At 36.2% G+C, this 26,913-nt stretch overlaps 2 protein-coding genes and 1 long non-coding RNA gene across 3 annotated transcripts; 1 reads left to right on the top strand and 2 right to left on the bottom strand.

Annotated features, from left to right (window-relative positions):
* The first annotated feature begins 7,343 nt into the window (after positions 1-7,343).
* LOC110855054 lies at positions 7,344-7,765 on the top strand. Its single transcript, XR_002548409.2, has 3 exons — positions 7,344-7,457; positions 7,557-7,594; positions 7,681-7,765. It is a non-coding gene; the product is annotated as an uncharacterized LOC110855054 (long non-coding RNA).
* On the bottom strand, positions 7,758-9,010 carry LOC110854827. Its single transcript, XM_022103258.2, has 5 exons — positions 8,845-9,010; positions 8,551-8,772; positions 8,071-8,475; positions 7,934-7,971; positions 7,758-7,847 (listed from the first exon to the last, which is right to left on the bottom strand). Exons 1-5 carry the CDS (start codon positions 8,888-8,890, stop codon positions 7,758-7,760), a joined length of 801 nt encoding a protein of 266 aa, XP_021958950.1. The 5' UTR covers positions 8,891-9,010.
* Positions 9,011-12,511: 3,501 nt separating this feature from the next.
* On the bottom strand, positions 12,512-16,662 carry LOC118436904 (platelet-activating factor acetylhydrolase IB subunit gamma-like). The gene is made up of 3 exons (XM_035855565.1): positions 15,502-16,662; positions 15,239-15,433; positions 12,512-15,145 (listed from the first exon to the last, which is right to left on the bottom strand). The coding sequence occupies exons 1-3, from the start codon at positions 15,515-15,517 to the stop codon at positions 14,931-14,933; spliced, it is 426 nt and encodes a 141-aa protein (XP_035711458.1). The 5' UTR covers positions 15,518-16,662; the 3' UTR covers positions 12,512-14,930.
* Positions 16,663-26,913: the final 10,251 nt, after the last annotated feature.

The raw sequence follows: 26,913 nt of genomic DNA, 5'->3' as shown, positions 1-26,913 counted from the left end.
TCTTGCGATTAGTGCCGATTTTTAATGAGCTATTGAAAAATGCCGGATTTTTATGGTTACCAAAATGTTTCTGAAAAATTGCAACACGTCGATTTGTCCGATCTGTCATTTTAGCAAATTGTATCACAAAAAATTTCGGAACATGGTTTCTGACAGACAATTGCATGGGGAATTCAATAAAAAATAGTACAACTGGCTAACGTAACTGCTACTGATGTTTTTTGTGAGCGGAATGCGTGAGACATAATATATGGCAGTAGTAGGTATGAGGTTCAAAGCTCCAGTGTTTGGCAAAGACAAGCAATTTCACGTGGGTTCAAATCAAATCAAATCAGCTACTGGTTCAAATTTTTAACTATGAATTATCTGCTATGCCCACTCTATTGGATCCTTAGGTCGCAACTTTTACAAATTCATCAAGTTTTCTACATACCTAAGCAAGTACATGAAACACGTACATGCACGAAAATTTCCAAAAACTCTAAAATTTTAACATTATCTGAAAATACATTTCGTGTGTATGTAAAATTACTCAAATATGCAAAAGATATTTTCCGTGAATTTAAAAATTTCTGCTTGTGTCGTAAAATGGTTGTTAGTTGACTCATTCGAATTATCAGATTACGGTATCGGTGAAGCATTTCTGGGGGTTGTATCTTCTTAACAATAATGATTCGGCTATTTAAAATTTCGTATCTTTTTGTATGATTTCTGCAGATACGCAGGTCTTTTATGGGTCTTGTACACGTACATAAAATGGTTTACCCGGATTTTGAACTTTTTAGAAATTTTTATACACGACCATTTACATGAATAAACATCTTATTTAATATTATAAGTTATCGAGGTGTCAATTTCTCAAGTATTTTTTGAAAATTTTCGGAAACTTTAAAACTAACTGTTCCAGAATATTCACAAATAAAGTTAAACGTATGTTCCGTGTGCGTGATAAATTTCCCATAATTTTTATCTGCCAAACATTTGAATTTGCCTGACTGAAAGACGGTATCAATATGCCAAATTTTTAACTTGAATACCGGTATTGAGCTCGTCAATACCGGTATTCGGTATTCGGTAATGCCGGTGAATACCGGTACTCGAATACCGGTATTGCATGCCCTAGATTGGACACATCTAGCTTTTGCGAATTCCTGTTAGGTTACAAGTTCCACGAACAACGAAGTTTTCGGGAAACAGCCCACTTCACAATTTTGGCATTCTTACTTAGTTAACAATTGTCTTGTTTATTTATTATTCTTGACGCTTGTTGAAGTACATGTACATTGTACAGTACCGGTGCATGAATCGGAATCAGAGCTCCGCGTCGGTGAAATATCGGCCGCAGCCGATATTTTTACCCTTAATTCTCAGCCAATAATTGTAACAAATATGTTTATTCAACGTGGCATTGGATGCGGGTGTTGAGTTTGAAAATTTGTTGTCTCAACTTTCCCTTCTTCCATGTATTCAAATGGCGATTTTGAAGCTTATTCATCCCCGTTCGTTTTTTGCAATATGAAGATAATAATGCACCTAAAAATCAGTAATTTTCAGGCTTACAAAGTTAGGAGATAAAAATTTTGATTTTGATATCTGCATATTGTAAAAAACGAACGGCGATGAACATGTTTCAAAATCGCCATTTAAATACATGGAGGAAGGGAAAGTTGAGACAACAAATTTTCAAACTCAACACCCGCATCAGCCAGCATGCTATTCCACCTTAACTTTGCGATATGAAATATCGAGCCGTTACTCAAATATTGAACGGATCATTTTTAATTTTTTGTATGGTATGCATCATATACATATTAATGAGTAGATCATCTTTGCATAAAATTTCATAGCTTTCACAATGACAATTTTTCAGAAAAAGCCAAAATATGCACAAAATTCCCAGTTAGATATTCTCATTTTTTTGCGCATATTTTGCATATTCACCCGTGTGAAATCTAGGAATTTATTATGTTGAGATGATCCAATAATTTTAATGGATAGATATGTAAGGTACATCTACTCTTAAGTTAGACCGAGGGAGCTTACGCTATTCGGCGCAGGTAGTGGAGATTGTCATTTATGAATTTAATTTTTCGGGACATAATTGTATGGGCTACGAGCTGGTGTAAAGCATTTTTTGTTAAAATTGCGACGTTTATTAGCAATCGCTGTGAAAGTGAAAACCTGGCGAATCGAGTTTTTCACAACCACAAAATCCCTGCTTGTCTTAACCCGAACAAGACGTGGCAGTGCTTGAAAACGGAAACACGTCACAAAACGACAATCGACCTTTATATTTCGATGTCTTCAGATGACAAAAAGTAAAATTAAAAAAACACTCGAGGCCACCACTCGTCATAGCCACCCATCAAAAAGTGGAAGCCATAGAAAAACTCTTTACCACGAATCCTTCCAGATCAAGTCCTCCGGATGCTCAGGAACTGAAAATCTCAAAATGTGTGTCGTGCGGCATTCAAGTACATAAACTGGGGAATACAGAAAAAATCAAACCAAGTCTCTGAAAAAATGTTCAGGGCCGAAAAACCAGGGTGTAAAAAAGTTGCAAAAAAACGAGTCGACAAATGTCATGAAAAATTTTCATCAATGATGAAGATACCCACGTCGATCTGGAAGCTTCAAAGACTTCGAAAAGCACATTTTTTCAATCAGGCAACCCAGTGAGGGTAGATTATCAACAGAAGTTGTACATGAGATCTTAATTCCCTGTAAAATTCCAAGCAAGGCTTACATACATTGAGTCAGGTGGCCTTAAAACTGAAAACCCTCTAAATGTCTCTTAGAGTTGCCAACTCGGCTTGGCTTGAATCGGCTTATCGAGTTGAGTTGAGTCAAGCTGAGTTGAGTTGACCTCAAGTAAGCCGCTGACTCAATAAGCCGGCTTATTGAGTTGTGAGTTGGAATGAGTTGGACTTGGCTTGACTCAATAAGCCGCTGGCTCCGCCTCCTCCTGCTTACACACGTATGTACAGATATATTTACTCCGCTCCACTTGTATTGACATGTTATTTGCACTTCAATTATTAACTATATAAATTATTATTCCATTTTTGATTTTTCACAATCAAAAATTTAAATTGAGACTAATATTGATAATCTACTATAAACTCAGCTGTTTTATTTTTATTGACATCATAAAATTTTAAAAATTTCGTAGGTTTTTTAAATGTGCAAATTTACTGAATTTATTTTATTTTATTAAACTACCTTACCATAATTGAACAAGGAAATATTTATTTTTAACTGTGAGTGTGACAATGGTTGCAGTTTCAGTTGATACGTGCTGCATTTAATCACACAAATTACTATATTTACATACATATGTATGTAATTGTGGAGTTTATCATAAATTGATATTACTATGTGTAAGTTTAGTATTGATTTCATTTGGATGTTTAACATTTTAAAAGTCAGCTTTTATTGTTCTAAATGTTATTTTGGTTATACATAATTATTTAATATCCATTTATTTCAACCAGAAAGCATGTCCATAAGCAGACTCGACTCATTCGGCTTAATGAGTCGAGTCAAGCCAAGCCGGCTTATTGAGTTGTGAGTCGAAACAAGCCGGCTTGCTTCTGACTCGGCTTGCTTCGACTCACAACTCAATAAGCCGGCTTGTTCTGACTCACAACTCAATAAGCCGGCTTACTGGCATCTCTAATGTCTCTTTTTGCGAGAAATTGAAAAAATTTGAGTCTTTTGCAAAAGAACGCACTCCAACCTTCGCCCCAAGGCGAACAACGTGGTAGGATTCGAACGTTAATAGCAAAAAATCAACAAGGACATTTCGGAAGCTAGTGGAAAACCGCAAATTTGAGTTTTGGTGCGGAAAGTAGGTTTGGTGGCGAAGAATGAAGAAAAATAAGTCCTCCGCAGCAAAAACTAGTTGGCATGGTTCCTACCTACACTACTTAAAAGGTTTTATAAAAAACTTCTGAGCAGGTCGAATTCCACAGGTCGTGGATCTCAGTCCAACTTAAGAGTAGATAACCTATATTTATATATATATTTATACACAATGAGATCGTATTTTTTCGACTTTCTATGATTTTCGAGTTTGATGGCTTAAAATATGCGTAATATTGAGTAGATCGGTAATCCGTAATAATATCGGGGGGCGCGCTTAATCAGTTTTAGAAGTAAATGTCAAATTATGTGATTTTTTTTAAATCTCGCGTTTTGTCTAAAACTCGTCCAAATTTGGTTTTGTACGACTAGAAATACTTTTATAATTTATTTGTTCGTGGAAGCATTTATGACATTTATTATTCTTTGCGGCAGTAAACCAATGATTAACTTATAGTTAGAAATGCTGTCAAACCTAGTTTCACTAGTTTATAGTTTTAGTCTGATGATATGTTATTGAATTTTTCAATTGACGCTAAAACCCTAAATTTGATAAGGTTTGTGAGGTAAAATGACCGATATGTTCCATACCCGTTCGCGTCGATTTCATCGAATTAAATACAAAACATTGCAAGTGATATTGTGGATACAAGGATAAATGTAACATAACATTTCTTTAATAATGTCCCACCACACCCCCTATAAAAATATAGGAAGAAAATTGGAAAAAATGAGAAAGCCAATGTACATCCTGTAGGACAAGAGTTAGACCTATACTTGCATTTGCAATTTGACTTCCCCCTTGAATACGAACATTTTGATGCATCAAGAGTTTCAAAATTCGAAAATTGGCGGTTTTTTGACCTACACATAAATCTTTAAAAATCTCATGGTCCCAGCGTTTCCCTTCGGGCAACAAAAGGCCAGATTTTTCTACTTGGGAAGAGCTACATTTTCAGCTTTTGTTGCCCGAAGGGAAACGCTGGGACCATGAGATTTTTGGGGTCAAAGTTTCTGAGGGAGGGTCTTATACGGCAAGTGCCGTAACAAACGAGGGCTAATGATGTACCAACATGTAAGTTTTTTGTATTTTGATAAGCCAACATTTAACCCAGTGTAGATAATTAAATGAAGCGCATGATTGAGTGAGCGCGACAAAGTGCGAAGGATACGCCACTGACGCGCGATGGTGCTGGCTACCCACCAGAACCCGAGTTTAACACTTTATCTCGCGAAATACGGAAAATGCTTTTATGGAACGCTTGGTCTGGTTTTCCTCTTGTATGTGTTGCTAGTTTAATATCAAATCACTATTGCTCAAAAAATAAAGGGTAGAAACCTCCAAACAATTAAATGATACATGTTTAACCTTAATTGGCACTTACCGGATGCACATTGTCACTTTTCACCTGCAATCTGGTTTGAGAAAATCTGTCTGAAATGGAAGCAATGCCGCTGCTCGTACCAGATTTGACGTCACATTCCGAAAAACCATGAAAATCTTTACGGCAATTGGAGCAGAAAATATAATCACAGGGTTCACATCTAGTCTGGAACCACTCCATTTCCGAGTCCATACCGACTTTTGTCACCTTTAAGCATTTAGGACATCGTACCTATGTACATATTTAACAAAAATTCCAAACTATTAATAAATTTCCTTATTGTTTAAAAAATTCAGGCCAGTTATTTAAATTGTAAATGGATATTAGACTCTGTCACTCATGCATTGTGGGCCACGTTTCAGGAGGAGAGACCCTCTACATGTCATCTTCAGATCTTGATGCCCTTTGCATATGTTGGAGTACATACATTATGAGTCAACTAACACCCTGAAGTGGTTTGATGCGATGGCCCCATTGGCGCCCGCTACAACAACTCAAAGGTATAAAAAACACGAAAAAAGCATTGTTTTCATCTACTTTAACTGTCACAAAAAATCCAATTTTGCTCAGATTTTCATAAAATTTACATTTTTGTGGTCCCAGATACGCTCATCGAAAAAATTCAAAATTTCAAAAAAGTTGAGATTGCTGTTAGATATGATCACACGGGTATCTGGGATCACGAGAATGTAAATTTTATGGGAACTCGAGCAAAATTGGATTTCTGGTGGGAGCTGAAGTACATGAAAACGGATTTTTTCGTGTTTTTTACACGTTTGAGCGGGTGTGGCGGGCGCAAATGGGGCTATGGCATCAAACCACTTGGGGGTTTTAGTAGACTCATAGGGTACTCCAACATATGCAAAGGGCATCAAGATCTGAAGATGACATGTAGAGGGTCTCTCCTCAGATTTTAGGGCTAATTTTACCATAAGCTAATTGAATGAATGGGAAAAAAGTTGCGAGCTGGCAGGAATCGAACTGACAACTTTTCGGTCTGATCACTACCGAGTTAACACTTTTCCCACAAAGCCGTGTGAATGGCTGATGCTTATTTTTGTAACATTAATAAGCATCAGCATAAGCATCGATTTACATTTTTTTACATTCCCATCAGCGGTTTCTCCTTTCTAAATTTACGATTCAATGCCTTGAGACGGGGTGAAGAGGATAAATGTCCCTCCCGTCCTAAAAAAATAAGCATCAGCCATTCACAGGACTTTGTGGGGAAAGTGGTAACTCGGTAGTGATCAGACCGAAAGGTTGCCGGTTCGATTCCGGCCAGCTCGCAACTTGTTTCTCATTCATGGTTCAATTGGCTTTTCAAAAATTCAATGAGTTTTCCTTATCTTCTTCCTGCATATGATTCACTCATTACCATGCTTTTCAAAAGCTAATTTTACCATAAACTAATTAGTGAAAAAATGGAAATTCTATTTTTGAAATTAAAAAGAAAGGTGGAGAAATTAAATTTTAAGAAAAATTAAAACAAAAATTGCATTTGATAAACTGAGGTTCACATTGTGTTGGGAAGGTTTCTGCAAACCTAGAAGCTGCTGCACAGTGTAATATAATGCCAGGGCAGGTCCCAAAAGTCCCTAGGGGTGTAACCCGAACTGTATATGCATATGTGTAATCAGGGGGACTCAATAGGCGCATGCCAAAATTTTTAGTGACCACACCCCCTGTGGGAGGAGTTAGCCCCCAGGGGGTGTGGTCCCTGAAATTTTTATATTTTCGGAATCAGTAACTCATACTGACTCCAAATCCAAAATGTTTTGAATTTAAAAAATTTTTTGGCCAAGATAAAGCCGTGAATATAACCAAAAACATGCGTATTTTGGAAATTTTGAAGGGGCGCAACTTTTTTTAGATCAGCCACCCTGGCGAGTTATTAACGTTCTTTAATACATATGGGGTAGTACTACAGGCCGCTACAAAAATGGCCGTCGGGAACCTGCTCACTTGGCGGTTATCCAATTTCAAAATTCCTTGAAAAACGTCTATCTGCGCCTTTTTGTAAAAGTCCGATTTGAAAAGTTTTTCTGAGTTTAGCGAACGTAAACTATAAAACCAGAACAGAACAAACATTCTAAGTATTGGTCATGGCGAAATTGCCAGAACATCCAAACATTGTTGCCTATCGAGAAGCCTGGTTTGAAGGCACGTTACAACAAACATTAACTGAATGGCTACGACGACCTGAATGTAAGACACAATTTGCTCTTTCAATGTATATTCGACACCTTTTATGACACGAACATGATGCATATTATGAAGCTAAATTAATTTAATCTTATTGATTAGCCATGCCACCACCAACTCCTGTTCTAAAAGATGCCCCTGTAAGTGTGCTCGTGAATTATTACGACTTTAATATTCGTTCGTCCTAAACAGCGATAGACACAGTAATAATTTCAGAAATATTTAGAAACGTCAAATCGTTGTCACTGAAGCGGAGAAGAATACCTTCATGTGCATAAAAATGGAACTAATGGACACCAATCTTTACCACTGGCTAAGATTGGTGTCCATTAGTTCCATTTTTATGCACATGAAGGTATTCTTCTCCGCTTCAGTGACAACGATTTGACGTTTCTAAATATTTCTGAAATTATTACTGTGTCTATCGCTGTTTAGGACGAACGAATATTAAAGTCGTAATAATTCACGAGCACACTTACAGGGGCATCTTTTAGAACAGGAGTTGGTGGTGGCATGGCTAATCAATAAGATTAAATTAATTTAGCTTCATAATATGCATCATGTTCGTGTCATAAAAGGTGTCGAATATACATTGAAAGAGCAAATTGTGTCTTACATTCAGGTCGTCGTAGCCATTCAGTTAATGTTTGTTGTAACGTGCCTTCAAACCAGGCTTCTCGATAGGCAACAATGTTTGGATGTTCTGGCAATTTCGCCATGACCAATACTTCTCGCATAAATTTTGAAAAAAATTCGAAAGCATCGGCCGCTCCAGAAGTTTTCGTGAGTAAGAGAAATTGACCCACCGAAATCCGTTTGATTGCGTATTCCTTGTTATCAAAAATGCTGCGCACTTTGAAGACCTCGCTCAAGGTCCCTTGATCCAGGCGTTCAAGTACGACAAGATTTCGCTGTTGCATCCCCTCAGATGCAGCATTATCTTGGGTGGACATTTCTATTGGAATAGGCCTGGTTTGCGGGGTGGATGCAGCACTTCGTTTCGAAAAGTCCTTCAAAAGGTCTGTAAAATTTTATATTCTCTTGAATTTTGCATTATAGCATATACATAATTAATTATATGTGTAAGTATACATACCAGCAGCATTTCGTAAATCTTCGCTCTCTAAAACAGAAATAAGCTTTGCGACCGTTGCCACGTCGTTCCCATTTCGACCCCGCCACGTTTCAAGCATCCATTGGATAACATCGTACATTGTCGCATTGCCGCTGTTGAGCTTGCTGTTCATGGAGAACAAATCCCGAGCTGGGATTCCTAAGGCGTCGCTCACTTGCTTCCATTCGTTGAGAAATGTGGTGTCTTGAAAAAAAGTATAAATATATTTTGTTGAATGAACGTAGATAACCAACTTTTTTTAAAGAGTTTACTTACCTTGAAGGAGTACTTTGATGTGTTCTAAATTTACTGGTTCCGCCATTATTATTATTTCTTAACTATGCAATATTATCGTCTCTTAACTTTGTTCTGACGACGCGCAGTTAAGAAGACAAATTATAATGATGGCTGACTTAAATAATTGAATGAGGACAATAGATAAATATGACGAATAGTTTTGGTTTATTTATTGTGTTGATCAGTCAGGCAGGATGTTTGAGCTGAATTTTATCCAAGTGGAATGGTGATAACATAAGTCAATTTAACTTTGCTTATCTAATGCTGTAAAGGATTGGATAAGTCATCGTGCTTATCATTATGCATAACTGAATATTTTGTTTACACAAAATATAAAATGCATCGTTGAAATTAATTATGAAATGGATCTGTAAAATCCTGTAATTTAAGATCAATAATTGTCTCCCTCAACCGTGGAAGGCTTGGGGTATCTATCCTTTATAAGATTTACTCTACTATCCATAACCAACCTGTCGAATAGTCCACCTCGCTTATCGGACGAAATTAAGTAATTAAAAACCTGACCATAAAATTAAATCCAATGAGTAGAAATCCGGTCTTTTGCTGCATTTTACACCCTCAGCTCCAACAACTGGAGCTCGATAGAGTCGTGACGACGTGACCTTACCTCTGCGGTTTGAGTTACCCCATTCTGCAAGGGTCGGCATTGGCCAAACTCTCCAATTTTATGGGAGGAACCAAACTATTCACCGTTTTCTTGGCCTGAAGAAAATTTTGACGGTTTGAGATCGTAATGACCTGGAGATATTTCAACCTGTCAACAAATAAAAATAACATAGGATGAGTTACGAAGATAACACTTGCATTTTGTAGTCTTTTCGTAAACTAATTAATCAACTTGAAAAAAATAAAGAGTAAAAAATGTTGAAAAATTATCCTTCATAAAGTTCTTTTTTAAGTTACGGGTGCAAACAATTTTGCATCTTCTTTATTAGTAAATCTTTGTAGCATTTGTGGACATAAAATATGTACGTGCCCGACGGTTCATAACGTGAAATTTATAGCAGGTACAATTGATAGTACGTTCATTTCGTATCTATTATAACTGATATCTTTGTACGATTCATGAAAATAAAATTTTACGTGTAGCATGCAAATAAATTACCAGGATGGATGGAGAATAAACTTGGTCTTTGCATAATCAGCAAAAGGTTCTATGATTCCATTCGAAATTTAACCTCTTTGGACGCGAAGATACAATTGTCAATAAATATAAAGTAGATACAATTTAATTAAACTAAAAAAAAACAAAATTTAAAATCGTTAAATATTATTTTAAACTCCCATCATCTCTCGAAACAAGGGGTTAATGACGTCCACCCACTTTTCATACCCTTCACGAGTAAGATGCAGTTGGTCGTCTAGGAATAAATTGGGTTCTACCACACCCCACTCGCGAGAAAAGTGGGTCCACAGGTCCAAATATCTCACTGGAGAGGTTCCAGGGTTGGCTTGATCTTGCCACTTTGAAATTCGTATGTTCACGTCGGTTAGTCGAATCCAGCGATCCGTAAAATTGTTGTCCCTGGGCATGAGACCGTTTTTTGGACCCATTGAAGCAACTACTTGGTCGTTTAATCCTAAATTTATCGAACTTGCGTCATCTCCGGTGTCCAAATATCCTGAATGTTTTTTTTAAAAATTTCGTTTATTACGTTATAACATAAAATATTTTGAATTTATTTGTAACTACCAAATGCTCCCATCCTGTTATTAAAACTATATCTTCGTCCATAAAAAATTTTGGGTCAAAGTCAGCTTTCCCAAACGTCAATCCGCCTGGGTTGAACCAAACCATTACCGGAAGCTTTTTCCCATTTTCCATGATGTCAATCTTCATCGTGTACATATGCAGAGCGAAATTAAAATTTTTCATAGTTATGCGCATGAGCTTAAAAAATAATTTTGCAACCGTTCAACCCACCAGAGGAGAAATTACAATTAGCCTTTATAAGTCTGTTATAAAGTCCTAGTCTGTGTCATACATTTTTATAGTGCTGAAGATCGTGTCATCAACATTTTTATACGACAATTTGCCTACCACTTTCCCTACTTCATAATTCATAACGCACAAGGCAACATTGACAATGCGTAGTAAGAATATATGCTTAAATTCGTTGAATAATACGTCGAAGCATACATATGTATACTAATTTTTGGAGAAAAATTTCATTTTTTATACAAACAAATTCCAGTCAGGCTTGGTAGTTTGCATGCTAGCTGGACTGGTGGTTGGAGTCGGGCGAGCAAGCATATCAAAGTTTACGTCAAGTATTTCATTTTTTTTAAATAGTCACTGTATTAATTTTAATTAAAGTTTACGTAAATATTATAGTCATCATAATATAACAAGTTAAGTTTAACAACATCAAAAAGTAAAAAAAATAATTGTATCAATTCTGAACCTGAATAAATACAAGTTAAAACACGTCTTTGTGTGAGAGAAACCAAAGCACTACCCAAGTCTCCTCTCCAGCTCAAACAAGCAAGAATGTCAGAGAGTTGTTTTTTCTACGTCAACTAATCGAAATTGTTTTGAAATCCCAGTGATCAATTTACAACAGTGGAGTGTCAAACACTGGGAGTGGTTGAGTTGACCTTGGAGTTTGGTCATGAAAACCGAAAAGAGGAAAGGCGGCGGAAGCCACAATAACGAGGTAAGAAAGTCAGGTCGTAGAAATGGGAAGGCTAAATTGTCCAGGAAATTAATTATCCTCGACCGCTGTCCTAATTAATTCTTGCAATTAATGCCTCAATTTCAGCAAGCTGCGACTGGCTCTTTGTATGCGGACATGTTATCGGATGAAATGGAGGAAGACTATTTTCTGGATTTGGAGGTAATTAACAGTCAGCAGTTCTTTTTCTTTAAATGATAGTTTATTTGAATATATTAGTTTAACATTAGAATTACTTGATACCAAGTTAATGTTATTGAATTATTAGGAGGATCTTTTGGAAATTTCTGCGGCTGCTGAAAGACCTCGTCAAAAGCCGGCCTCTCTGATCATGCACGAAACACAAGAGTCGGCAGAGTCCTTTGACGCAGACGGCAACACGAAAAGAAAAAGCTTGGAGACAAAGGTGACAAATTTCATTTTATAATTAATTAGTTTACGTAAATATTTAATCTATTCATTCATGAAACTCATAATAATGTATAATTCTGTATTTAAAACAATTCAAACAAGACGTTGTATTTTATTTACGAGTAATATTAACATAAAGTAGATAATTAAATAAAGTAAATGATTACTAACCGCATTAAATCATAATTTAATTATTTGTCACCCACAGAGAACGAGTGAAGGAATACGGAGCTTCCACTTCCGTCCACTGCAGAATCTCTTATTTCCTGACGAGGATGAAGATGAGCCAAAGAGTTCCAGAAGCTGGAAATCGAAAACAAACTCGGATTACTCGTCTCAAAACTATAATCAAACAGAATTACTGAATCGCGAGGATAAATCGAAAGATAGAAAAAGCCGACCATTGGTAAATTTCATGTTTATTTCTGTTGAAGAATCTACACGGCAGTCCAGTAAAATATGTTTACGTAAATATTTATACTAATAACTTATTGTTTCAGCAACGGTATTCGAATGCAGATAAAAAGGTGGGACTGCGTCACGGTCATCAGAGTCCAGCCAGCAAACCTGCTGATGTTAAGCGCCGTAAACTAAACAAAAAGGAGGAGGTAAACTGTAAAAAACAATTTTCACATACGAATTTACAATTCATCTTTTCATAAAATAAAATTACTGTAAATCTAGTCCTATGCTGTCATCGGAAAAGGGCAAGCCAAACTCCAGCTCCAGTTTACGAATATCAATCTGATGAAGGCAATGACGACCAGGACAAGAGTCATCGACAGTTGACGTCAACTTCAATACTCAAGGTCAGCTCACACTGTGTCAGTGTGCACTGTTTACGCAAATATAATGATGTAACTTTTAAAATTACATACTCTGTTCCCGTTTTTAAGCAGAACGATGACTCCACCACCTCTGCAAGTAACCAGGCGGCATACAAATTTTCCCAGAGTGTGTTTCAAAGTCAACGAAAACAGAATCATCATCACGAGCAAGTCAGCCCAAAAACTGTCACTAATAACTCATCATTTGTTATCGAATCTCATGACACTCAAAACGGTACAGCAATCTAAAACTTCAAATGCATGTATAAACAGTATGAATGCATGAACATATATTTTTAATTACAGATGATGGAGCATTAAACGTTGATGATGAAGATCGGATGGATGTTGATGACATGATAGAAAATGCAAAGGTGTGTTGTAAAGTCAAGTTTATTGAATTTGTTCAAATTAACTTGTACAATTTCATGTGTAGACTAACCTAAACGAGTGGAAGATTGACGCTGTTATCCAACGTGTGACCCAGTTCAAACAAAAGCTAAATAGTGCTAATGGTGCAACAAAGAGGGTCAGGAACAATGTTGTCCACGAAGAGTTAAATAAGGTTTTAAACTAAGTAAATGGTTATAATGTATCACGCAATTATCAGGATCAACTTTGATTATTATGTAGATTCAAGAAATCTTAAATTCGGAGGAAATACAAATCTTAGGAAAAGTAGACGACTACATTGAATATGTTGAACCACACAATGATTCCTTGGATCAAGCCATTGAAGCCATGAGGACACTACTACAAAACAGAAAAAACAAATCTCTTGACTCCGTTCAATGTACCACGGATTGCTCATCCATGTTTAATCATTTGGGACACGCTAGAAAACATTTTCTGTCAGTTCATTTAAAATTGAATTGTTGGAAATGCCGAAAATGTCAAACAATGTATGCACGTCGTGAGAACCTTCTGATTCACATCTCAGCCTTTCATTTTGGTAAGATAGCAATTACGTTTCACAACTACTACTTCACAATGATCAATGATTACTTACTCATTATTGCAGAAATAAAGCACGATTGCGCCGATTGCAAAATGAAACTTAGTTTCAGTAGGCTGTACAACCATACTCGTCTGGGTCATTACACGCCAACCGGACAACAAGTTTTATATTCTCCTTCTCAGAAAGTAATACAATTTCGGCTTTTTAAATCCATCGACATCACAGGTAGGGAGTAAATTATATTTCACACGTTTGTATAAAATATATGGTAATTACGCGTGCAATTTACAGAGAATGAAGGATTTACATTTAACCTGTTCAAAGTAAACTGGATAGATAAGAATGACGTACCGTACAATGTGTCAATAGGAATATCAAAGTTCGCAAACCTCCCTGAGGTTTGCCGGCTATTATGGAAGGAAATTGAAAGAGCCTGTACAGATCCGGACTCGTATCCGGAGTGGGTGAGAGCATGCGGAAGTGCAAGAAAAGAATGGTACAAAGGAAATAGGATCGACTGTACAAGTGCCGTTTCTCTTGAAATTCCTGCAGTGGGGAAGGGTGTCGCCAATCAAGTAAAGGGAGCCGCTCGTCGACACTACGACTCCATCAAAATTCTAGCTACAGATGAGTGTGAAATAGATTTACGTTATCAAATGCCTGCCATCGTTACACAGCTAGACACGTTCTTGGATGATCTTCCAGCTTACAACCGCAACTATGTCCTCGGAAAAAGAAAGTAATCAAATGTTGTAAAACGTATATTCTAACAATTGAAGTTGGTATATTTGAACTACTAAATAGTCATGAAATGTTACTCTTATTTAAAGTCAAATCTGTCTCTATTAAATACAAATCTTAATTGAATGTTTTTTATTCTTCTATTTATTCGCGAAAAAGTGAGCGAAGCCTCAGAATCTATTTTCTAAAATTATTTGCTTTCATGAATTTTCACCAAATTTGTGTCGAAGAAAAAGAGGAAAAACAGATTAATTTAATGATTTAGGATTTATGCTATATATAACGGCCAAACTAGGAAATCCATTTTATATTCCAGAAATAAGTGCGAAAACATCGATAATTGCTTTTACGGTGACCATAAATGGCAAGCCAACATTAATTCAGGATTTCACCATTCTAGGCTTTCCAACCGGATCCACCGTACCTCCATGTTTATTGGAGAGGACCCATGAGAAGGACTCGAGTGTTTGGGAGTGCTTGTCGAATCCAGTTCAACGTCGCAGTGTAACCACGCGAAATTTCTTCAGCGTTATAAGAACCAGCGCTGTTTGATCCGCAATCGGCGAAAACAATGAGTTTCAATGAATCCTGGAGTCCATCTACTTCTCCGTTTTGAATTCTCCAAAATGCGTGCTCGACTCCATCGCCTGGTTTTAAAATATTGTAATTTATATTTTTATAAACGGTTATGATTCTTTAATAATAGAAAGCTCTCAATACTAAATATATGTAAATAGTACCGGAAATGCCATAATTGACAGCTCCATATGTAGAAAAATGACGAAGAAAAAGATCATCCGGCCACCAATCAGTAATAGAAGCTCCTAGGAAAATTGCTCTGATCGTTCCATTACTGTTGATCATTGTTTGGACATAAGACTGATGTTGGGCAAGCCAGTTGGGGTCATTTCGTGGCTCGGGCACCCACGGCACACCTTTAAAAGCATCACAATACAATTGGGTAGAAATTAAAATGGGTGGGAAATAATTTCAGGGCACTTACAAGTCAATTTTGGCATGCGTCTATTGAGTCCCCCTGATTACGCATATGCATATACATTTCGGGTTCCACCCCTAGGGACTTTTGGGACCTGCCCTGGCATTATATTACACTGTGTGCTGTGAGCACCACAAACTAAGTTTTAAAATTTTCAAAATTTTCAAAATTTGAATTTTACATGCTTCTAATGGTAACTTCAAAACACTAGAACATTCTGCAACCTATAGTCTGCAATACAAATTTCATAAATTATAACGTAATTTTAGATTTCTCCACCATAAAAAAATTAGGTCCAGACGACCGGCTAACGCTGAGTTGAAAAAATGTGTCTAAAAAACTTGTAGCTCCGACCGTCTTGAAATTTGTAAAGTAGTGTCGTTTCGAGTGGAGAGACAACATCTCCACTCTCGACCTTAATGACGTGGACAGGGTCGTCAATTAATGAATCCGAGCTATCGTTAGAACTTATATAAAATGTTAACCATAAAACCATATTCATTTCGTGGAAAAATCATAAACCGTTGTAACTTTAGAAGTATCTATGTAGCTCATCCTGTAATGACAGCATAAGTTGGTACATAAAATTCTGTACCAACGGTGCAAAATAAGAGGGAACAGTGCATACATAATTTTTATGTAATTTTACACCAATGTTGGCAAATAAGCGGGGAAAATAGCCACATACCTTGGCCATAATCTCGGCTTTTTCGACGACATATTCTTATTCTGTCACTTTTATAAGTACTTATTACAGGGTGAGCTACTTCTAACGTTGCAACGGTTTATTTTTCATCAAATATATTCAGGATTACCTCGTTTTCCGCTAATTCTGCATTTCCTCCTTCACTACCCAGTTTGAGTACTGGTAAATAATGGAAATCATCGTGGGTCAGGCTACCCAGCTTAGACATTGGTAAAGGCGTACGATCCTTCGGGCACTGCGACGAGAATCCCTTGGACTTTGCCGGAGCAGTTTTTATCCTTACCCAGCACGGTTCGCAGAGCGCATGATTGCAGGATTGGAGTACGTAAAATTTGGTGTCTACGTTACAATGCGAACAAATCAAACGTTTCGAGGAAAGAGCTCGTGGAAGCATTTCTTTAAACGGGCAACACGGATTTAAGAGCTGGATCGGTTTGGAGTTATTACGCCAAAATTAAGCTCATCAGTTGAATGCCAAATGAGGTACTGATCTTGATTCATCGTCCTCTTTCGTCCTCTTTATGACTGCTTAATTAACGTAATCTAATCAACAATGGGTGTTAATTGAGATATCAATTCAGTTTGCATTGCAATCATGATCTACAAGTTGTAGACTACAACATTCATTAGCCGCTCGTCCGATTCACGATATGTGCGATGACGATGGAAAGAATTTTGTTGGTATTAATCGCAGTAATTATATATGCATGTATATGTACGTCAAAGTGATGATATTTAGATCTATTCTCTTATCAATATGGAATTTATTTTATCACTTGATATTTGGCAATATCATTCTCTCAAAGGACAAAATCTGGTGCACAATTATTCACATAGGTATTTAAGATAGATACATATGTATCTAGTTATTTACATACACATATACACATGTTCAAAATACATATATTCATATGAATTGATATATAAATATGTAGAGGATCCTACCGATAACCAATACGTAAGCTTTAAGTGTGTAATTGTGCAAATGCAAGGCCTGTAAACTTCGAAACTGTATTTTTCAAATAACATAAAATTAGAATGTATTACATATTTAAATTCTTAAAAAAACTAGAGGAGAAACTAAACCACGAAATACAATTAGGGCTTTTAAGACATATTCACAGCTATTAATTAACAAGCTAACTAGCAATTTAAAGAAGGATATTAGTTGAGTAATTAGTTTAACTTATGTACAACCGGTCCCCAAAAGTATCCGTTATTTTCATATTTGTACTTTTGATATGATCCAGTGCACTTAGGAGCTTTGAAACGCTGCACATACATAGTTGCATAAACTCATTGGTGAATAACCCCTCGCCGCCCATTTTTCAAATCACCGCCCGGTCAAAGGTCAGATTTTTTAAGCACTTTAAATGCGAGGCCAAAACTAAAATTTCATGGATAATTTTTTTGGAGATTCTAATATTTTTTATTCGGTGTGGCAAGGCCTGACAGGTTTGAGCGCTAAAATCGTGACCGCGGCGAAATTCAAAGAACTGAAATATACCAACCAGATTTGGAGGCACTGGTCACATCCCTCCAGGTCAAGATGGTCATAAAAGGTCGCACAAAGGGACAAATTACTCAAGGCTAGGGAATGAAGGTATTCCTCCTTCGCTAGATTAAAATAGCGCTTGTCAAGGTTGAAATACAATATTTTGACAAATTCTAAATATGTGGGTACCTCATACATACACCGCGACATACATAAACACTAATTTTATCCTGTTAAATTCGCACTAATCAGAGAAAACAGAACCCATTAATGAATGCAAGTACATAAAACTTTTCACACGGATATTATCGAGGACATTGTGTAATATGAAATCAAGCCAAGTAGCGTAATGCCTGTGCCTTTATGAATATAAAAGTAAGGACCTGCCCAAATCTTGAGGGGTCTGCAACTACGTAGCTGCTTCTTTCTGTAGGCAGAACCACTCTGTAGTTTGAAAATCCTTATAAAATTTACCGATTTCTCCAATAGATCAGCCACTAAAGGAAAGGCTACCAGAATACACACATAGATCACCGCACTTAACAATGTTTCTAAAACTAACAACGCATACGGTATGTACCCAGTCATTTTTACGATCATGTATCCCATTAAAACGGCTACCACTATCAGTATTAGAACGAAAATGGGAAAAATGTACGAGTCAATTATGTTCACGACCTGATTGATTATCTCAAGTTGACGATAAGTTTTTATGAAAACAAAATGTTTGCCAATTTTCCTCTCCGATTGAGATGCCACCCTTTCCAACGTTTCCAGGAGGGCAAGGATTATACTAACACCTACAATTCCAAATCCAGATAAAAGTATGCAAGAATGAAGTAGAATGACGAAGGTGAGCACAACTCTGAAGAATAATTGCAATCGGAACGAAATGATGGTAACGTTGCGAAACCAAAGATAGGTCGGATCCAATGTTTGATTCATAATTATTATTAATTATTATTATTCATAATTAATTCCGATGAGTAGTCCGTGTAGTAAAATACCGATCAGATTTGAGGATTCTTTGAAGGTTGCTGCAATACAAAGGCATATATTTAATGAAATCAGGAGTGAAGTCTACACATTATCAAGATGCACGTCTGGTTGTATTAAACTTGTTTACTCGAGGAAACATGTTTACGTACATATTTATCTACGTACATTATACACAAAATGATAGCATTTATTTTTATGTTCCATTAGAGTGGCTTTATTTTTTAGAGTGCATCAAATGATTGGATGCACTCTTCGATCAGTGTGAAGAAAATGTTTCAGCAACATGATAGAAAAATTTTGAAACTTTGTAGTATATAACGAGATGTCAGAATTGGAATAAAGTTCTGTATTGAGAATCTCTACTCCTAAACCAACAATATTTTTTCTATCGATTCCATAGAAAAAGGAATTTTCGGGTTCATGATTCGTAAAAGTTCGTGCATTCCACAATCCCCAGTTCTATCTGAATACATAAATAACCATTTTGAATTGAGTTACCTCTCATTGTCCACAGATTTCTAATCACGAAGCACAGTTCGTCCGCACGTAAATGATAGGTGCAAGCAATTGCGGTGGAAAGGGTGACCGTAGCACATTTTATTACAAGGATAAGGTACATAACAACAGAAATGTCGACATCTTTCTCGTATGATAGCAATTATTGTAGTAGAATGAAGTAATAGTTGGCTATAATCATGGCGCAGAGGAGAGAAAAAGCAAACCAGGGGATTAATTTTGATTTTACCGGGGGATCAGTGGGTACCCATGAGGTCCTATTAAAACTTAGTCGCTGCGGGTATAACAAGTCACTTAATTTTACGTAACGTTTCAATGCCTCGAATGGAGTCAACGTCTTGAGGATCGAAAGTATAAGTGGTAGCCTATTTAAAAAGGTGTGCACGCTTGATGAATTATATACATTCATCTGTCGAATCTTATTTTATGCTAATGATAACACGAAACTTATCACATATTTTGTAGGAAATATACAAAAAAATTTGATGCACAAGCGAAGTTATGTTCTAGACACAAGTTATGATTGCTGGGTGTCCAATTTGCAAGTAAAATTTGGGATGTTAAACCAGTCTTCAACATTTACGTAAAAAACGTAGCAAATAGCCAAATTATGTGTATTCAAAAGCACCCATTTCAAAGTATATGTACACAATTAGTAGCTTGACGGCATTTGAACAATTTAAAGAAATTATAACTTTGGCGAAAATATTTTAACCAACGTATAAACTCGTAATGTAAGGGCCAAACAATTTGTATATGCATTTCTTGCATCGGTCATTTAATTTACCATTAATGTCAGTAGAAACACGATATTTTTAAAACAAATTGAGTTAGCCACATTCTGTTTTATGCGTTTATACTAAATCCTTCATTAACTTGTTCAGTACTGTCGTTATGTAATTTTCTCTCATTTCTATATTTTTTGTTATGCATGTAAATGTATTATGGAACTTTCCTGAGAAAAGGTGAAGTGGGCGACGGAGAGCAGTCCTCTCCGTCGCCCACTTTACCCAGAAATTTTAACTTGCCCCACACTCTCAGGCTAGACGTCAGCCAGCACGGAAGCTAAATTATTGCACTCATCAGTGATTAATTGACATGCATTTTGAGATTCAATGCGGTATGATTTGTGACAGTATTCTGCCCATTGAATCCGAACTTTAACATCAAAATTAAACACCCTATTTGTGCTTCTCACACATTATTTAACATCAACCCTTCCACTATTCACATATACATAACTATACTTCCATCCAAAGGCACACAATTACCATTAACAAAGCGCACCCTTCTTCAAAACTGTTTGTGAGTACAGGTTTAAAATGATAACACCAACTAAATCCCGAAGTGCATATTTCACCAAAACAAAATTTAGGAAATTTTTTTTGAAAATCAAGGTTTAATTGGTTTTAAATCTATAGTAGTGTATTTATACTTATAAAAAATTCTGATCATTTCAAGCACTTGCAAAATGAAAATCATTTATGAATCGAAGGATTGCCAGTCCACTGAAATTTATTAGGAATTACGATTGAAAATTTTTTATACAAAGCATGCATAATAGGATAACACAAAATATATGTATGAAACTAAACTACTATCATCCTTAAATTTAACTGCAGTTACACTCTACCGCCTTATTTATATGTACAAAAAGAAATAAAAAATGAATCCGGACACTAAAAAAGGGGACTCTAAATTAAATATTTTGTCAAATTAAGTAACCTGCCTTAGCTTTGTCAGTTTACATGATACCTAAGCCAACACTTTTACCATTACATGAATATTTAACAAAATTATTAAGTCTCAACTCAAATTAAGTTTGGTTGCCTACCAAGACTGCTGAAGTTCGGAAATTTAAGATTTATACAATTATAATTTCATAACTTAATGTGCGTTCTGAGCGAGCTAATTTAAAACATATAAAGAAGTCTGGAAAGCTACAAGCAATACAAAAATATATGGGTCACTGCAGAGTTTCCATAAGCCGGTGCCATATCTGCATACGCTAACATATGATGATTGGGAAAGTACTACTTTAAATAAATAGTAACGATTAAAGCATATATACATAAATATATCATATACCACAAATTTCAAACTACCCTACTAAGGAGGGGAGCTTGCGAGGTTGATAATAACAGACCTTGGTGCCCTTTGGATATGTGGTAGGGACTCATGAGTGTACTAAAACCCTGAAGTAGTTTGACTCCATGGCCACATTTGCGCCCGCCACACCCACTCAAAAATGTCCAAAAAACGCTTTCACCCCAGTTTTCACTCACTCAAATCCACGTCAAAAATCCAATTTTACTCGGATTTTGAAATTTCTTTCACCATTATACTCCCAGATAGTTGCTTTCTTCAATCCAATATCAAACTCAATTTTATTGATGATTATTTCGCAAACATAATTTGTTTTGTTGATGACTACAACAATGCTCATTCAGAATTTTAAATTTTAAAAATACTAAAAATTTCGAAAAAATTGAGTTTGATATTGGATTGAAGAAAGCAACTATCTGGGAGTATAATGGTGAAAGAAATTTCAAAATCCGAGTAAAATTGGATTTTTGGCGTGGATTTGAGTGAGTGAAAACTGGGGTGAAAGCGTTTTTTGGACATTTTTGAGTGGGTGTGGCGGGCGCAAATGTGGCCATGGAGTCAAACTACTTCAGGGTTTTATTACACTCATGGGTCCCTACCACATATCCAAAGGGCACCAATATCTGTTATTATCAACCTCGCAAGCTCCCCTCCTAAGTAGTTTCTATTGCTATATTACGATAAGACGGGTTCCGACCATCCTGACGTCACTTAACCGCATCTGTTTTAACTGATTATTTTCTTTACTTACTTTTACATATTCTGACACCATTTCATAAATAAAAACACAAATAGCCAAAGCAATCACGGCGGAACATAACGCTAGTACGTACCATAAAGCACCGACAGCTTTATTGTCGTCATTTGAATTCGAGCTTTTATGAAACAATATTGCCTCCTTAAAATTGGAATTCAATTTGGCGACAAATCTTAAATGCGTTTCTTTCCCTAATTCTTTTATAAAATTTAATTTTCTGTTTGCTTTTTCCAGGAAATTGAACCGAGCCAGAATACCAATCTCTCTCAAATTCCGCAAAAATGCTTGAATCTTTGGAGATATGAAGTTTCGACGCCCAAAGGCCACCACGCTGAACCGAAATGAGGCATCCGGATTGTTCTGGATGACCAACCTTTTACCGAGAATACGTATTGAATCCACGTACAACTCCAAATCTTTGAGGATATCCATAATTGCAAAAGTCTCTTTAGAAGTTCCGGCAAGGGTGATTTGGGAAGTCATGATAATTATCATATTAGACGCGACAAGTTCTCGAGCCGTTTTTGGAACACGTGGAGGATACATGACCGTCAAGTCGGAATATATACTTCCTTGATAGAGATTCTCCATGAGAATGTAGCAAACAACGAACCAAATTGCTAAAAGGGGGCGTGCGACTTGCTTGTTTTTAACGCTCTTAATTATCTCGTCTGCAATAGCTTGCCCAGAGAGCAGCGACTGAACCATCATGTTATGTATATATAATTATACATAAATAAGTGGTACACAGTGAGAGGAGACAGAGGAGAGTATTTATTGGAAGAGAGTTAAAGCTGGGGTGAGTACAGATTCATAACTAATTACATATACATATCTACGTAGGCATACATATACCTAACACTACCCTCTCACGAAAAAATTTTTCTCCTGAAAAATAGTCTGAAAGAGTGTGTAGGTTTGCAAACTAACAATTTCAGTAGTCACAATTTGAATTAGAAATTTTGAGGGTTGGAGACATAGGTAAAATTCATGGAAAAATGAAATATGAAATGACCCCGGAAAACAAACATGAACAAAGATTGTGCATGAATAACACTGAACAATTTAATACACATATCGAATGACGCAGTAATTTTGCAGGGCTGGAACTCGAGAAGATGGTATGGCTCGCAATCGGTGGTGGAATTGTGTCATCTCAGGCGTGGTGGTGGTTGACTCATATAAAACTTGCAGATTGGGACAAAACGATGAACAAAGAAAAATACATTTTTATGGTCGTGGTATGTGGTCCATCGGGACATCGGAGATACATAAATACGCAGACTTGTGAGGGTTTTCTCTGGGTGACCCATAACCGGACAACTCGAAGACGCAGGGTTTTGTGTGGGTGACGCATAACCGTGACTCGTTAAAAAAGGGGAACTATGTACAATGTGGATTTCCATACTTGAACACGCAAATAATATGTAGACGTTGCTCATTACAAACATTAATCTCAAGGCGTTATATTTCATTCTCAGCCTGGGAAAGTGGTGACAACGCAGATCGAGCATAAAAGTTCAGCAGAATTTTGAGACAAGGTGAATCAGATTACATTTTTGCAACAAAATTTGATAAAGAATTGGGACAATTTTCCAGACGAAATGAATAAAAATGAGTTTTTTGCATATATTTTGCAGAAGTTTTGCAAATTTTGAACGAATTTTGATGAAAATTTTTCAGAAATTAAAAGGAATTTTTTACATTTCTTTTACGATTTTTTTACAATTTTTAAGGACAATTTTGCATATATTTTTTTGACGTGTTTAAAACAAATAACGGAATTTTGAATTTTGCATATTTGCTCGAATTATGAAATGTAAATTTTGGACTGGAGATTTGGAAATTTTAAGAATGGAGGAAGATTTTCAGGGTGGTTTAGAACCAATTTACAGACCTGATAGCATCCGGGAGGATAATCCAATTTACAGACCAGATGACGAAAATTCACAAAAAAAGTTTCACAGGAAAATCACACAGTTTACACAAGGTTTGAGAAGAGAGATTTGGGAAGTTTCCCTATCGGAAGCAAAATGACAATGCTCTAAGGGGCGTTGGTCAAGCTGCTTAGTCGTCGGAAGAATTTTGAAAATTTTAAAATCCATTTTGAGTGGGAGGAGCGAAAGAAAGTACTCGACGATCCACCAATGTTATGTATATATAATTATACATAAATAAGTGGTACACAGTGAGAGGAGACAGAGGAGAGTATTTATTGGAAGAGAGTTAAAGCTGGAGTGAGTACAGATTCATAACTAATTACATATACATATCTACGTAGGCATACATATACCTAACAATCAAGAAGTCCTGAACGGATCTTAACCCCGAAAAATTATTGGGTAATCCTTTACCTTGAAATTGCAAGATCATGCTAATTCCAAAACAGCTTGCCAAAGTGTACCACCATATGGCACTATCAAGCGGATAGAAAACTCCCAAAATGCTGTTCTCCGCGTGCGGAAATTGAGTTACAATTACGAAATCAATAGCTTCCAGGTCAACGGAGTAAATTAATGATTTCCCCGTTTCGATTTGATCGAGCAATTCTTCGTTTAAAACAAATTCAAATTCTATCATTCCGATGATTCCTTTTATACCTTTAATTTCTTCCGAGGTATTCCACATGGTCGTCACATATGTGAAATTGTAGCGTTCACCTAAAAGGTTCAACGTACATTCGACGGTTGTATCGGTTACGTTGAACCTGCCCAGACTGAAGCCACAAATTAGCCCGGGTCTTTGGAATCTGGCCAAAGTAAGCATGACACCACCTTGTAGGTTTTTAGTATTTACTGTTTCCCACAATCCGGCTAGACCAGATGTTGACACCATATAGTTGATTGGTATTAAGGTAGGTGAAACACAAACGATGCACGTATACAAATGACTTTAGGATTTGAGAGGTTCACCAACACCAGGATTGCTCGTGACGACTCTGCCGCATAATTTAAGTAGTATTCCGCAAGCGGAGGAAACTTCACGTAGATGAAGAGAAAAGCAGGATCAGTAGTGCGGGTTGCAGTCAATAATTGGTTGTGGGAAGCAACGGGGTCGTGCAGTTCATCTTGTGATGAATTCTTTTTCGTAATTACTAAATTCATAAATGTGACTTTAACCCTGCTAGATTTTCCGGGAAGAATATGACGTTGTTCTCGGCTATGAGTGAAATCACCCCGCTTCCCGCTTTTAAGATATTTAACTTGAATTGTTAGCGGTGTATAGAGATTTTTCTGTAGTATTGTACCAAAGGCCTTATTTATTGAGGAAGTGTTATTATTGTCATGACTCCTTTGGTTTATGAAGTAAATTTCACAGCCTTCAAAAAAGTTTGTAGTGTTCAGAAATAGTTGATCAGGTGGGGAACCAAAGATGAATAAGGGAAAACTCAAACTTAACAAGTAAGAAAACGATGCAAGAACACAGAAATAAGGGATCATTGTGTATAGATTATTATTTTTCAAAACTGGACATAAATAGTTGTGTAAATTATTTTCAACACTAAAAGCTAAATCGATTTTAGCACAGGGCATGTTCATTCGGTCTTTGACAAGTTCCTTGTTCGTGCAATACTTGACGTTCGTCCGTCCCTCTGATAGCTCTTTTTAGCTTGCTCATTAATATGATGTACACTTAAAAACAAGGGTTATCCTTTTGAACGTTAATTAACTCTGAATTCTAAATTGAGTAAACTATACGAAACATAAAGTCAACGTTACTCTACTCTAAGTTACCAATAGGCTGAATTTAGTATAGATCACGTAATTTAGAATCAAGATTGCATTTGTTTTTCAAAAGAGTAACATTATTTTTAACAGTGTATTAAAGTATTAACTTATGGTTTAAGTTGTGGCCTCGAACACTTCGTGACGGCACAGACGTAATAATAAGTTATCGGTGGTAGTACGAGGCATTGCGTGCAATATGTCGAAACTAAATAACTGATGGAAATACATATTCTAAAAGAATACATTTATACATATACGTATATAGAATATTTTGTATGACATTTTAGGACGATTAGCTTTCAGAGCTAGAAAAAATTTTAAAACTGGAATTTTTTAAGTGTTAAACACCTGATGTTTTGATGTTTCAAAAATTCTAGCTAATATTCTAAATTTCTCTTTTCAACATTGTCTATTTACACAAGTATGTTTTTTTTAGATATTTTATTTTGGGGAATTCTTGGTGCGAGCAGACGAGGAGTATCGTTAAAAACATTATGTACCTGTTACATTATCGGATTACTTTTCCTGTTTATATTATTTCTACTGAAAAATTATAAATAGTATGTCAACCTTCTATTTTGAAAGTTTTAATGAGTAGTTCTTGAATATTTTTAGTCATACCGCGGAGCAATTGACTTGCCACAACCCACAATCTGCAGTAGAGGAAAGTAATCCTAATTGTAACCGAATTAATCTATATTCCATTAAGACTGTTGGGATTGCCGACCCCTATGTATTAACCAAAAATCTGCACTATCGACCAACTTTAGAACCCCGTAACTTTTGCAGTTCACGTCGCAGTAAAAAATCACACCATAATTATTTTTTGTTGAAATCTTTTTGAAACCTCCTTGAAATCTTCGTGAATGTTCAGGCATTTTGTGCACTACGTATTATGCATCATTCAAAAAATAATACATACTGTGAGCAAAAAACTCACTGGTTGCTGAGAAAAAACCAACTAATATTTTATGTACGGCATTCAAATAAGTCCTTAATAAATTGATTGTGAAATGTAAGTAACATGAGATTTTAATGCACCTTCCGTTCCTTCACTGATAATAATTAATTAATTCATATTTCATTTAATTTAGACGAATTAGCATGATTA

This window comes from Folsomia candida, unplaced genomic scaffold (genome assembly GCF_002217175.1).
Source record: "Folsomia candida strain VU population unplaced genomic scaffold, ASM221717v1 Fcan01_Sc011, whole genome shotgun sequence".
NCBI lineage: Eukaryota > Metazoa > Arthropoda > Collembola > Entomobryomorpha > Isotomidae > Folsomia > Folsomia candida.
This window is presented reverse-complemented; position numbering and strand designations above follow the sequence as displayed.

What these genes read in the sequence shown, in the direction of transcription:
- LOC110854827 (XM_022103258.2), bottom strand. Translation starts at nt 8,890, where the DNA reads ATGGCGGAACCAGTAAATTTAGAACACATCAAAGTACTCCTTCAAG. An exon ending in AGATTTACGAAATGCTGCTG is followed by an intron (nt 8,476 to 8,550) that starts GTATGTATACTT and finishes AAAATTTTACAG; the next exon opens with ACCTTTTGAAGGACTTTTCG. An exon ending in ATGGCTACGACGACCTGAAT is followed by an intron (nt 7,972 to 8,070) that starts GTAAGACACAAT and finishes CTTATTGATTAG; the next exon opens with CCATGCCACCACCAACTCCT.
- LOC118436904 (XM_035855565.1), bottom strand. An exon ending in TGTCAATTATGGCATTTCCG is followed by an intron (nt 15,146 to 15,238) that starts GTACTATTTACA and finishes TTTTAAAACCAG; the next exon opens with GCGATGGAGTCGAGCACGCA.